The 13,441-nt window shown below is 52.4% G+C and overlaps 1 protein-coding gene across 1 annotated transcript; it reads left to right on the forward strand.

Moving 5' to 3' along the window:
- Positions 1 to 1,327: 1,327 nt before the first annotated feature.
- Positions 1,328 to 9,226, forward strand: TIMM50 (translocase of inner mitochondrial membrane 50). Its single transcript, XM_069457097.1, has 11 exons — positions 1,328 to 1,453; positions 2,303 to 2,453; positions 3,009 to 3,040; positions 3,263 to 3,284; positions 5,029 to 5,087; positions 5,180 to 5,299; positions 5,693 to 5,797; positions 5,900 to 5,998; positions 6,858 to 7,014; positions 7,368 to 7,474; positions 8,535 to 9,226. The coding sequence occupies exons 1-11, from the start codon at positions 1,346 to 1,348 to the stop codon at positions 8,634 to 8,636; spliced, it is 1,062 nt and encodes a 353-aa protein (XP_069313198.1). The 5' UTR covers positions 1,328 to 1,345; the 3' UTR covers positions 8,637 to 9,226.
- Positions 9,227 to 13,441: the final 4,215 nt, after the last annotated feature.

The raw sequence follows: 13,441 nt of genomic DNA on the forward strand, positions 1-13,441 counted from the left end.
TTTGCAGACTCTGCTTCCTTGCTTTGTGGTTGAGGCAAATAACTGGGTCCTACCTAAGTCCCGTTTCCCCATCTAGAAAATAATTACAGTCCCTGCCTCAGAGGGCTGTTGTGAGGAGTGTATGAGACCACATCAGAAAGAGATGATTAGAACAGAACTTGCCATGTGATTGATGAAGTGGTGTCTTACTCAGGCATGACTTATGCTACGTGAAATCACAGTCAGTATTCCCCAGGAAACCTAAATTCCTCCCATGCTGCAGCATACAGCACTTGATGGTCCTTTTTGTTGAGCCCTAGTAGCAGTGACACCAAAATTGCAGTAGCTTGTCTGATGACCTGGGGAGTGAATGGGAGCAGTGTAGAGAATGTGATTTTAGCACCTTGAACCTCTTTCCCTTCCTCATTTTTCATGTCTTTTTACAAATGTAAATGTATTATAAAATATTTTAGATGTTCAAAAAGATACTCTAGGAACACCCATGTCCCCATCACACCGCTTAGGAAAGAGTATGTACCACCATATAGTTAGGACCCCCGTCCGCAGCCCCCCAATCCATTCTCCTCTGAAAGTAACCACAGCCCTGAATTAATTGTTTCCCTTCCCTGACATTGTACTTTTACTACCTTAGTATTTACGTTTTCAAAGTTTACATAAGTAGAATTGGACTTGCCTGCCACTCAAAATAATTTGGGGGCGATTCACCTGTAGCGTCTGATTCGTTTTTGATTTCTCGCTCACTCTCAATAAGCCCTACCCAGCCAGACATGCTGCTGTGCCTTGGGCTGAGCCCCAGATGAAATGGTTGGCTCTCTGATCCTTTACAGAAACTCAGGGTAGGAGGGAACAGGAGAGACCACCTCCACGTGAGGAAAATAGTTTTTGAGGGCTGGCTTTTCAGCCCACTTTCTGGGCCTCAGTTTCTACTTCTGACAATTGGGAGGTGAAGGCAGACTCCTACAGAGGGTGAGAGGAGCCACCTGACTTGTGACTATTTGCTTTTTGGACAAAGGCAGATAATGGATTCCTTCATATGGTCTTAGCTTCACCCCTGAGTGATGGATGTGATCCCTGTCCCCGCCACGTCAAGTTGCAGGGGAGGTGGCGCTCTGTGCGGCCGAATCGGAGCATAATGCCATATGACTTTGTATCCCAGTTGGCGCACCCCAGGGCATCCAGGAGAGTCATCAGAGTCGAGCTCGCCCGCGGCAATCGTCCTGAAGTCCTTTGTCTCTCTCGGGCTCCCGTCTACCCGCCCCGCCTCCGCGCTCCTATTGGCCGTAGTCCGGGCCCGGGGAGGACGAAGAGGGAGCGAGTGGGCGGAGCCGCGTGGCGTCAGCGCAAGATGGCGGCCTCGGCTGCACTGTTCTCGCGCTTGCGGAGCGGTCTTCGGCTGGGCGCGCGGGGACTGTGCACGAGGTTGGCGACGCCGCCCCCGCGGACCCCAGAGCAGGTTAGCCGAAAGAGTGTGGCGCCCTCGGTGCAGGGGCCTCTTGTTGGAGTTACGGACATATCGCCGCCGCTTGGGGGTTCTGGGACGCCGCACCTCAGGGTGTTGAATGAAACGCCGCCGGCGTTTTGGGGCGCTTCCCCGCCTTCTGAGTGGACAACGCTTGCTCTCTGGGGCTGGATGCTGGGGGCCCAGGTGCATCCTCTAGGCCCCCACCTCCCACCCACGTGGGCGCCGGGGAAGGGGATTACTTGCTCCCCATTTCAATGACCACTCAGGTGATACTTGAGGGGGACGGGCTTGGGACGCTGAGGTCCCAGCCTGGCCTTGGGGGTATTATCTCCTCGGTGGTGGTGGTGGTGTGGTGAGGTAGATGTTCAGGCTTCCGATTCGACCTGCCTCCATGTTGACAGAGACCCGGCCATTCTGACCTCCAAGTTTATCGTTTCCGTGGCCTACTTCCCCAAGCCCCAGACGATGATTGCCTTTCCCCACCTTGCTTCCATCCCTTCCTCTCTGTACTCGGCTACCTTGAGCCCCAGACATCTGGATATCTTAACTCCCCTTCCTGTCCCTTGTCTGCCTTTGGTCCCGTTGCTTCAGGCATCCCAATCTGGGCACTTGGCCTGTCGGCCTTTCACCCGCCGGCATTCTGGCTCCGAGCAGTCTAGTTTTCACCGTTTTGACCCTCTGAGGGGCCCAGCCTCTCGGCAGCCCCTGCAAGGACGCAATGTCCAGAGCTATGTGGATGTCTGCTTCTTGGATCCCGACCTTGATTTTTCTTGGACCGACATGCTGGAATCTTCCTGACCTCTCTTCTCTCTTGGCCGACCTCCACTTCTTCAATCACAGGCCGCAGAGATTGGGAGCCGCGGGGGCACTAAGGCACAGGGGCCACAGCAGCAGCCGCGCTCAGAGGGTCCCAGCTATGCCAAAAAAGTTGCGCTCTGGCTTGCGGGGCTGCTTGGAGCTGGTGGGACCGTGAGTGTTGTTTATATCTTCGGTGAGTGACACACCCATGCCACCCCCCACCCCCACCCCGCCCTTGTTTGGTTTTCTTGACCTCCCAGATTCCACTGTGGAACCTCCCCCTCATACTCCCTAAGAACTTCTCTCATCTTCATGGCCTGGCTCCTTCCTCAGTAGGGCAGCCAACTAGGACACCACTTTGGAAACTGGGGAAGTCTCCTTTCTTCTGCTTTCTCCTTCTGCTTAAGGTTCTACTCCTTCTAGTTGGTTCCTGTACTAGGCTACAGGGAAGAGGGGAAGATGGAGAAGGACAGGCCTGCACCAGTTTCCTAAGCTTTGTCTTCCCTCAGCACCAAAAGGCCCAGCCCTTCCCCTAGTTCCTTTATCTCTCAGAGACCCAGGAGACCTTGCCCTAGCCCTCTTTTGCCCAAAGACCCAGGAATCCTGGCTCCCACCCTCCTCTCTTGAATCCAGGAGTCTGTGCTTTTAGCTCTCTTCCCACAGACCCAAGAGTCCAGACTCATCCCCTTCCTCAAGACCTCGGAGACTGGGCCCCAGTTCCTCTTGTTCATCCCTGTCTCCCTTGCAGGAAACAACCCTGTGGATGAAACCGGTGCCAAGGTGAGGGGGAAAGAGACTGAGGACTTGCCAGGAGTCCTAACCCATGGGTATGAGAGGGGATCCCTTTTGGTTTGTTTAGGCTCATTTCTGGTCTGGAGTGAGCCTGTCCCTCCCAGGGACCTTTTTTTACTCCTCTTGGGGCCCTGGAGATTCCTTTTCTGGGTGTGATGGGGTTTTTGCCTTTGCCACCCCAAACCTTTCATTTTTCTCTCTACCTCCCAGATTCCTGATGAGTTCGACAATGGTGAGTATAAATAAGCACAGATTCTGGGGTCCCCTGACCCTCCCAGCCCTGCCATTTGTAGGGCTATCTCCCTCCCCATCTGATGTCCCTGGCCTCTCCTCTTTCCATGGGTGGTGTGGGGGGCCAGCAGCTGGATAGCCTTCGGGGGAGGGGCATTACAAAGCCCCAGCCCCCTTCCCTAGCCCCTCAGCCCCTGGAGCAGATGGTCAGGGACAGATGGGGGAGGGGAGCCCCGGTGGGAGGGCCTGGGGAGACAGGGATGCCTATCTCCAGACACATGGCTTCCTGTGCCTTAGATTGAGCAGCTGCAGCCCCTAACCCCCTCCTCTTTATGACAGCCTCTTTTTGTTACCCGCCCCCCCCACAAGTCCCTACCCCATCCGGCTCCCTCCTCATTTCCAAAACAATGCCTCCTTCCTCCTTCCCCCTTTGGTTAACCAGCTTTTGGTGGGGAGTTTCTGACAAATTGGATAGTAGAGAGTAGTTGTCAATTCTGTTACACCTGGCCCTTCCCAGGAGAAAAATAAAACTGGTGGGTCCAGAAAGCCACCTGTTTGTGCTGGGGAATTTTGCAAACAGGCATGTTAATATGTTGATTGTTTTAAGCTGGGCAGGTGGGTAAGTGCTATTTTAACTGGATAGATGTAGAATCATAATGGCTTAAATAAATATACTGATTTAAATTGGGCAGGTAAACATGTAGGTTTAAAATGTGTAAGTTTACTTGCTTAACTGGTTTTGGGTGGTGTTTTTTTTGTTGTTGTTGTTGTTGTTGTTTTTTTGATATCCTATCACTCTTATGTAGCTCTTAACTGGTTTTAATATTGCGGTTTTTAAGAGGCAGGCCCACAGATAGAACTGGACTAAAAATACTGTATTGAAGTAGGCAAGCAATCATGTAAGTTTGTTGTTTCAAACTGGATTCAGTATATTCATTTAAACCAGGGTTTTTCACCTGGTTTGGTACTTTGGGCAAGGTAATTCTTTGTTGTGGGGGACTGCCCTGTGCATTGTAGGATGTTTAGCAGCATCCTAGGCGTATATCCATTAGATGCCAGTGTTGTGACAATCAAAGATGTCTTCAGAAGTTAGTTCAATGGTGTGCCTGTAGCCCTGGCTACTTGGAAGGCTGAGGCAGGAGGATCACTTGAGCCCAGGAGTTTGAGGCCAGCCTGGGTAACATCAAGCCCCCGTCTCAAAACGTGTGTGGGTGTGTGTGTGTGTGTGTGTGTGTGTGTCTGTGTGTCTGTGTCTGTCTCCAGACATTGCCAAATTTCTCAGGGGAAAAGGGAGACAAAGTTGTTCCTAGTTGAGAAGCCCTGGCTTAAAGTATATAGATGTGTTTATAATAATATATTCGTGGTTTAATTAGAGTTAGCATGCTGGCTTAAAGTGGGCAGATCTAGAAGCCTAGTGGTTCAAAATGGACTAAATATATTGGAATAATGTCAGATTTATATGAATGTGGGTTTTAAGTGGGCTGATGTGTATAAACATTCTATTTTATACCTGGGTAGTCTGTGGATATGAGTATTCAGCTTAAAATGGGAGCAGGTAAATAAGTATCTTTGTTCCTATCCGGTGGTATATCATTATCTTTTACCTTTGGGCCTAGAAATGAGCTGGTTCATACCAGGTAGGTGTGCAGACCTGTTTGTATCCAGTAGATAATAAACCCCTGGTTTGTCTGGGAGGTTGAGCAGTGGCTTATCTTGGAATCCCTTTGTGCCTGGTATTCTCCTAGATCCAATTCTGGTACAGCAGTTGCGTCGGACATACAAATATTTCAAAGACTATAGACAGGTGAGCAGGAGCCCTGGGCCCCGTCCCCGTCCCTCCCTCTCCAGTGCCCGGCCTCCTTGTCTGAGTGCCCCTGTCCTGTCCCTCTCCCACAGATGATCATCGAGCCCACCAGCCCTTGCCTTCTCCCAGACCCTCTGCAGGAGCCGTACTACCAGCCGCCCTACACGCTTGTATTGGAGCTCACGGGCGTCCTCTTGCACCCTGAGTGGTCGGTGTGTCCTGGTGGAAGGCAGCTGGTTGGGGATAGACCTGGGGCGGCTGGGTTGTGATGACATGGGCTTCAACCCCAGCTCTGCTGTGATCTTGGCAAGGAGGTGTCACCTCTCACTGCCTCGCTGTCCTCAACTGGGAAAAGGCAATAATGATAATACCCACTTTGTGGGATTGCTGTAGGTGTGCCTTGGCACAGTAAGTGCCATAAAGGAGTCGGCTCTTACTCTGGGACCCAGACCCTCAGTCACAGCCATGTGCTCCTGAATCCCTAAGAGCCACAGAGACAGGGGAGAACTCTGGCTCTGGGAATCCCTCAGCCTGGGTCTCTGTGCTCTTGGGAACTCTAAGGGGCTCTGGGTCTCGGTGTTTCACTGTCTTCATTGTCTCCCCAGCTGGCCACTGGCTGGAGGTTTAAGAAGCGCCCAGGCATTGAGACCTTGTTCCAGCAGCTCGCCCCTTTGTATGAAATCGTCATCTTCACTTCAGAGACGGGCATGGTGAGACTCGGGGACAGAGCAGGGATGGTCAGCGTGGCAGGAGGTGTGGGAGATCCGGAGGGCCAGGGCCTGGCCTGACCTTTTCTCTCCCTTCCCACCCAGACTGCATTTCCACTCATTGACAGCGTGGACCCCCATGGTTTCATCTCCTACCGCCTATTCCGGGACGCCACGAGATACATGGATGGGCACCATGTTAAGGTGCCATGTGGGGGTCACGGGTGGGCCTCTGGGATTTGTGGCGGGCTGGCACTGCCTGAGGGAAAGAGGGCCCAGCTCTGAGCCTGGCCTCAAGGTTCTTCCCAGATTCAATTTCTGCTGGCAGGACACAAGTCTGTTTCGCTGGGCCTCTGTGCCTTTCTCCTTTCCCCAGAATCCAGGGGCAGGAGTGGGGAGGAAGAGGGGTCTCCCTAAAGAAGACAGTTGGGTGAATGGTAGGGAGGTAGCATTTGGAAGCTGGTTTCTCTCTCTGTGACTGTAACTGAGTGTTTCTGGGACTATGTGTAATTATAATCACCCATGTGAGACTGTTTGGGGTTTGTTTGACCTGGGGTCTGTTACTGTGGCTATTGATCTATTCAGGGGTCTGTGGGTCTGGCTTTAAGTATCCATGCGTCTGGGTGTCTGCTGGTTTCTGTCTGTGTCTTCGTGGATCTGGGCTTCTGTGTTGTTTTGGGAGATTTAGAAGTTTGTGGGCTGTGGTTAAAGGTCTTGAAGGGTCTCTGTCTGGGTGTCTGTGTGGCTCCCTGGGTGTTGCAGATCTCTCTACTTCTTTATCTGGGTGAGAGGTTCTTGCACCTGCAACGTATCGTAGTCACCTGCGACAGTGGTTCAACAGGCAAGTGCCCACCTCCCTCCGCAGAGAACCTCTGAATCAGCCTCTGTGTGCCTGGGCCCTGGGTCCAGGAATCTGTGTGACTAGCTCCCCAGATCCCTGTGATGTTTCATTTCATCATCCAAGAGGTCTTTCGGTGCCGTGGTGATCCGTGTGTGTGTGTTGTCTCCCTCTGCGCGTTCTTGGTGTCTTGGGACGTTAACCTGACCTCTCACTCACTCCCAGGACATTTCATGTCTGAATCGGGACCCAGCTCGAGTAGTCGTCGTGGACTGCAAGAAGGAGGCCTTCAGCCTACAGCCCTACAATGGTGTTGCCCTGCGGCCCTGGGACGGCAACTCTGATGACCGGGTCTTGTTGGATCTGTCTGCCTTCCTCAAGAGTGAGGCTGACCCCTGACCTCCTGGCCTCTGACCCCAGAGCCCCTGACCCTCAAGAAGAATGATGGATGCTTGATTCTGCTTGCTTTTCATGTAAAGCTGGACAATTGAGTGTGGGAGGTCCTTGAGCATCTTGGAGTCTTTCGGAGCTTCTTAGAATGTTCGTGGTGCTCCTCTGGAATGTTTAGGGGACACTCGAGAAAGTTCAGGGGACCCTTTACAGAGCGTTGAGAAGCATTCTAGGTGGCACTGACCCCCCCCCACCCCCCGGCCCAGTGTCTGACCTTACCTGGTGGGCGTTGCCTCCCCCTGGCCTTGAGGAGCCTGGCTGACCACGCACCTGTTGTGCCCGCAGCAATCGCACTGAATGGTGTGGAGGATGTCCGGACCGTGCTGGAGCACTATGCCCTGGAGGACGACCCACTGGCGGCTTTCAAACAGCGGCAAAGCCGGCTAGAGCAGGTCAGTGCCCAGATCTCAGACCACAGGATCAGTTTTGAGGCTCCTGAAGGAGGAGCCCTGGAGCAGCCTGTCTCCGTGCTTTTTGCTTGGCTGTTTGACCTTGAGCAAACACCTTCTCTTTTTTGCCCCAGTGTCTGTCTGACCAGGGCGATATAGCACAGCCTGTCTCGTAGGGCTGTTGTGAGGGGTGAGTTGATTCTGCAGCCTGCTGTGAGGACAGGAGGCAGGAAATGGCACGTGTTTGAAATAGGTCTGGGAGAGGGGTTGCCCTTGGTGGTCTTGAGTAGGTCTGGCGGTAGCTTGTGGAGATAGACTGTGGATTTAGATAGGTCTGGAAAGAGAGATGATCCCTGGGCACTCGATCCAAGGGTATGGGGAAGGAGTTCTGATGGTCTTGGTGGGACCCTGCTAATTTGGAAGTGGGGCTAAGAGATGGATTATGTCTGGGAAAGAGTTTCCCAGGGTTCTAGGCTGAGGTTGACCAGATTCTGGGTTTGATTCCTGAAGGTAGGGCTAGAGCCTTTGAGTGCCAGAGAAGGAGTCCCTGGAGATTTGGGCTTGGGGGACCTCCAGCATCTGGACAGGGGTCATGGGACTCAGGGCTAGGCACTGGGGGGCCCAGGGAGCAGGATGATGCAGTCTAGGGAAGAGGGTGGTGGGCTTTGGGTCTAGGGTGTCACTAGCATCCAGGTTGGGGTAACGGGGTCTGGGATAGGATCCCAGGGTTCAGGGGAAGGGCCCTTGGGATGTAGGGAAGGGGATTTGAGAATTTGGGGCCTGAGAAGCTACTGGGGTTCAGGACTGAAGGCCCTGAGGGCCTGGGATTTGAGTATGGTGTCCCCCCAACATCGGAGCCTGGGTTTCTGTGGCTCGTTGGTGGCTCTTACCAGTGTCTGGGCTGGGGATTTGGGGTGTGAGGGGTTTCGGGAAAGGGGTCTGAGCTGGGTAGAGGTCCAAAGGAAAGGTGGGCTGAGACCTGGGAACCTGAGAGTCTGGAAGGAGGCTCTGCCCACCCCAGGCTGACCCTGCCGGTCTTTTGTCTGTCCCCGCCCGACACCAGGAGGAGCAGCAGCGCCTGGCCGAGCTCTCCAAGTCCAACAAGCAGAACCTCTTCTTCGGCTCACTCACCAGCCGCTTGTGGCCTCGCTCCAAACAGCCCTGACCTCTGGGCCTCTACAAACTCAGTGCCTGGGTCCAGAGCCCCAGGCCCCAGTGCTCCCAGACCAAGGCTTGGGCAGCCACGTGTCCAATAAATTGCATCCAGACTCCACAACTGCTGTGTCCAGAGAGTCTCCGGATGGGGCATCAGGGTGAGGTCTGGGACTCTGGGTCATTGTCTCACAGTGGCTGATCAGCTACGAAGCACAGAGTGGGTGCTCTGTTAGATCAGGGCTGGATTTTAACCCTGATCTGTGAATCTGAAAACTTGGGTCCCTGACTGGCTGTGTCTTCTGTGTGCTGTGTGCTCTGCACAAAGTACAACTCCCTCGCCAACCCCAGATTCCCCATGGTGGAGAAGAGAAGAGAGGATGGCAACTGGGGTTTTAAAGACAGGTAGCTGCCAGGCTGCTGTGGAATAATGTAAGGTGCGGGTCCAGTGGGGCGCCGGTGGGCCACAGATTGCCCCCTCTCAAGAGGACAACTGCTGCTTAGCTCCACCCTGCTGTGGCTGGGGGAAGGTGGGCCTAGAGTTGCCCGACTGTCCAACCTTCCAATTTTTCAAAAGCTAGAAATTGGAATTTTTATTAAATCTCCCCCCGTACCTCCCTCCTTTTTTTGTAAATAGAGACAGGGTTTTGCTCTGTGGCCCAGGCTGGAGTGTAGTGGTACAATCAGCTCACTGTAGCCTTAAATTCCTGGCCTCAAGTGATCCTCCTGCCTCGGCCTCCCGATTAGCTAGAACTACAGGCATGTGCCACCACACCCAGCTAATTTTTTACTTTTTGTAGAGACAGGGTCTCACTATGTTGCCCAGGCTGGTCTTGAACTCCTGAGCTCAAGCAATCCTCCCACCTCAGCCTCCCAAAGTGCTGAGATTACAGGTGTGAGCCACCAAGCCTGGCCAAATCTCCTTATTTTTAAATTTTGGCATGTAATTAAAACAGGTAGACTATATGGTAGTGATCTTCAGTGGAACTTTCTGTGATGTTTGGTCCATGTTCTATATTTATACTGTCCGGTACAGTGGCCACATAGTGCTATGGAGCACTTGAAATGTAGCTATTGTGACTGAGAAACTGAATTTTTTATTTTTAAGTTAAATTTAAATGGCCACATGTGCCTCCTGGCTCCTGCATTGAATGGCACCACTGTGTATTGTTTAAGAGTATTGAGTTCCAGATTGGGTTTAATTCCAAGGTCTACCACTTCCTGCTTGGCTCATGATCCTGGCCAAGTTACTACACCTCTCAGTGCCTCTCTTTCTACATTTATAAAATAATAGCTCCTACCTCATAGGCTAGGTTTGAGGGCTCAGTGAGGCAGTCCCATGTAGGCACTCAAATGGAAGCGAAGTGAACCTTAGGCAAGCCACCTCTGCCTCAGTTTCCTTATTTCTAAAATGGTGTAGGATGAGCCAGTCATGGTTTAGGCCTATAATCCCAGCAACCTCAGGAGGCTGAGGCAGGAGGATCACTTGAGGCCGGGAGATGAGACCAGCTTGGGCAACATAGCGAGACCCTGTCTCTAAAAAAATGAAAAAAAAAAAAAAAAAATTAGCCAGGTATGGTGGTGCATGCCTGTAGTCCCAGCTACTGGGAGGCCGAGGCAGGAGGATCACTTGAGCCCAAGAGTTCAAGGCTGCAGTGAGCTATGATCACATCACTGCACTCTAACCTGGGTGATGGGGTGAAACCCCGTTTCTAAAAAAAATAAAATGGTGATGGTTAGTATTTCAGTAGAGTGGTTGTAAATGGGTTTTATACATGTCAGGTTTTATTCGCATATATTCACATGGGGCTTGTTACTCACAGATTGAAATATCTTGAACCAGTTTGACTTTCACTAACTGTCTCCCCCTGCCACCCTCTACTGTCCCAGTCTCTCCTCTCCAGCCAGCATCTAGTGATGGTACCAGTTAAATATTTTTGAAAGACCTTCCCTGGTGTTTGTTACAATTAAAATGCATTTGAAACTCTGTGGGCCAGATCGAACCTCTGCACTCTAGATTTTTTTAAACAGCTCACAGGCATCCACAAAGAATTAAAATGTGCACTACCATCTGCAGCCCCGGGGTGTACTGTCTATAATTGGGGTGAGGGGGTGGGTTTCCCGATGTCCACAGCACTCCCTGGCTTGGGAAGTCCCCAGGATTGGGGTGGGAGGGGGCTGTGTGTTCTCTGCCCGTAGCTTTGAGCATGGAGCCTGCGTCCTAACCAGAAGCAGAGGTGGAGGCAGACCTTGTGTGTCTGGCAAATTCGGTCCTGGGGAGAATGAGTTGAGGACAGAGAGCGCCACCACAAGTGTGCACCTGCCTACCACAGTGGGGGACAAGCTCAGTCCCACGCAACCTTCCCAGGGGCCTTTTGAAATGTGACTCAGATCTGTCTGCCCTCCAGGGCATGAAAGGAAGAAGTGTGTGTTTGTCCAGTGGCTTCTGGGAGTTAAGGCTCTGGCACTCTGGGTAGCACGTGCGTCAGTGCCCAGTGGGTCCCCCTGGCTTCTCCCCCCACCTCGGTGCTGACTCAGGGGTGGTGCTGTCATGGCACACCTGCTCAAAGCTGGAGGGTGAGGTGAGGAAAAGGCTTGACTTGTGCACAGGAGGCCTCTGGGACACATGCAACATGGCCTACGACGTTTTCCTAAAATGCTCTCGTCACTAGGCTGCATCGTATCATGGTATCGTCTGGTGGGCAGGAGTGCGCTGGCATTCAGGCGTAATACTCCAGCAGCATCTGTGGACCCTGGACAAGGTCCTGGCATTATTTTCTCATCCATAAGGGGCCAATAATAGTACCTCCTGCATGCATTCGAGTATTCAACAAATATTTACTGAGTGCCGACTGCCAGGCCCTGTTGTAAGAATTGGGGTGCGGCAGTGGACAAATGAGATTCAAAAGCTCTGCCCTCGTGGAGCTGATGTTCTCATGCAGGAGACAGACAACACTCAGGTATTTCTCAGGGGGTAAGAAATGCATAAAGAAAAAGTATGGTAAGGAGGGGGACTTGGGGATACTGTTTAGACTGGATGGAATGGCCAGGGAAGGCCTCTTGGGAAGGGATATTTGAGCAGAGGTTGGATGAAGTGAGAAGGAAAGCCATGGGGATATCTGAGTGTGCCAGGCATGGTTACCCCAGGGCCTTTGCACTTGCTGCTCCCTCTGTGGGCAGAAGTGTTTTCCCCCAGGGTCCATATGGCTAAGATTTCTCAGACCTGGAATCTTACTCTCCCAAGTTATCAAGGCCAGAAATTTTCTTCCTCCCACGGCTGGCTGCCCGAATTCTGTTTGAATATGTCCTATGATGAGAAAGAAGCTCACTCCTCCACCTAACCCAATTTGCCTCCTGGTAACGTCAGTCCCTGAGTTCTGGCTCTACCTTCTGGGGCCACAGAACCTGTCAGAGTAGGGGGAATGTGGAAGGAGGGCCTCAAATGTCAGCCTTAGAAGCTCACACTATATTTTGAAGGCACTGGGGAGCCATGGAAGAGTCTATGCAGGCGAAGGACTTGGTCAGGGCCAGGATGGGGGAGGCACAGGGGGATGTGGAAGCTCAGAGGAGATGTGTGATCCCCTTGGGGAGGGTTAGGGAGGGCTTCCTGGAAAAGGTGAAATCTGAATGGTGAAAACAGAATTAAAGAAGAGAGCGGAAAGACTAACAGAGGAGAAAGAGCCTGGGATGTTCTGCACAATCTGACCCATCAGCTGCCCTTGGTCAAACTCCAGTGTCCTCAGGATTAAGAGAAAACTTTAGACTGGCATTCTTTCGTTAAAAAAATTAGAGTGCCTACTGTATGCCTGGCTCTGCTGGGCTATGCTTCATTGATCACGGTATCATATACCTATAGAAGGAAAACATGAATATAAATTGAACCTGTATTTTTCCCCTATACTTATATTTTATAAGCATTAAAATTTTTTACTCTGGAAAATGAGTTTGCTCCATCTGAAGGGCTTTGCTCCACGCCAGGCACAGAGCGATTATGACCAGAGGGCTGGAACATCTGCTCCTAACTGGCTTTTCTTGCCGAGGTCCTGGAATACTAAGGGGCTCCTGGAGGGCCCGGGGGTGCCCCCCGCATTCATCCCGGGGTTGGGGGGAGCGGGCCCCTGGTATGTGAAGACGGAATTTCCTGCCCATTTGCTCTTCGCACCTTCCGGAGGCCAAACGGGCGGCCCAGCTGCGGGCCCGCGGGGGAGGGGCGCGCCGCCCGGCAGATGGCGGCATTTACATACAGCTGGGAGCCCCTCCGAGGCGCGGGCGCCGCGCCCCGGCGTCTGGTGCGTCCGTGATGCGGCGTTTGGGAGGGTGGCTTTGTCTTGAGGAGCGTGAACACGAACACACACACACGCACACGGGGCCATACAGAACCGCGGATCTTCATCGAATCCACACACCGCTACCCCCATGGGCCTCCCAAACCCGGTCTCCTTCACACATACACCTTCAGTCGCTCACAGCCTTGCAGAGCCTCTGCTACACACCCACGCAGCCACCTGGAGACACAGGCACAGGCCACAAAGTCACAGGTTCACACGACTACATAAGATCTCACATAAACACATACACGTGTATAGAGAAGCAACCACACAGCCACACAATCTCAAAACGTCCAGCATCAATGAAGTCACGTGTACCTCTAGTCTCCCACTCAGGTGTGCGCGCTCTCTCTCTTACACACACACAGGATCTTGGAAGTATTTACTACCTCACAATGTGTTAATCATACACAACTTCAGGCACACGTTGAGCCACACAATACCACATAAACACACCGTCACAAAGTCAGTACACCCTCCAGTAGCTCTC

Source organism: Eulemur rufifrons, chromosome 24 (assembly GCF_041146395.1).
Source record: "Eulemur rufifrons isolate Redbay chromosome 24, OSU_ERuf_1, whole genome shotgun sequence".
Classification (NCBI taxonomy): Eukaryota; Metazoa; Chordata; class Mammalia; order Primates; family Lemuridae; genus Eulemur; species Eulemur rufifrons.

Bases quoted from the DNA above. Each gene is read 5' to 3' on its own strand.
- TIMM50 (XM_069457097.1), top strand. From the start codon at position 1,346: ATGGCGGCCTCGGCTGCACTGTTCTCGCGCTTGCGGAGCGGTCTTCGG. The intron at 5,300-5,692 runs GTGTGTCCTGGT...TTGTCTCCCCAG, and splicing joins TCTTGCACCCTGAGTGGTCG to CTGGCCACTGGCTGGAGGTT. The intron at 5,999-6,857 runs GTGCCATGTGGG...ACTCACTCCCAG, and splicing joins TGGATGGGCACCATGTTAAG to GACATTTCATGTCTGAATCG.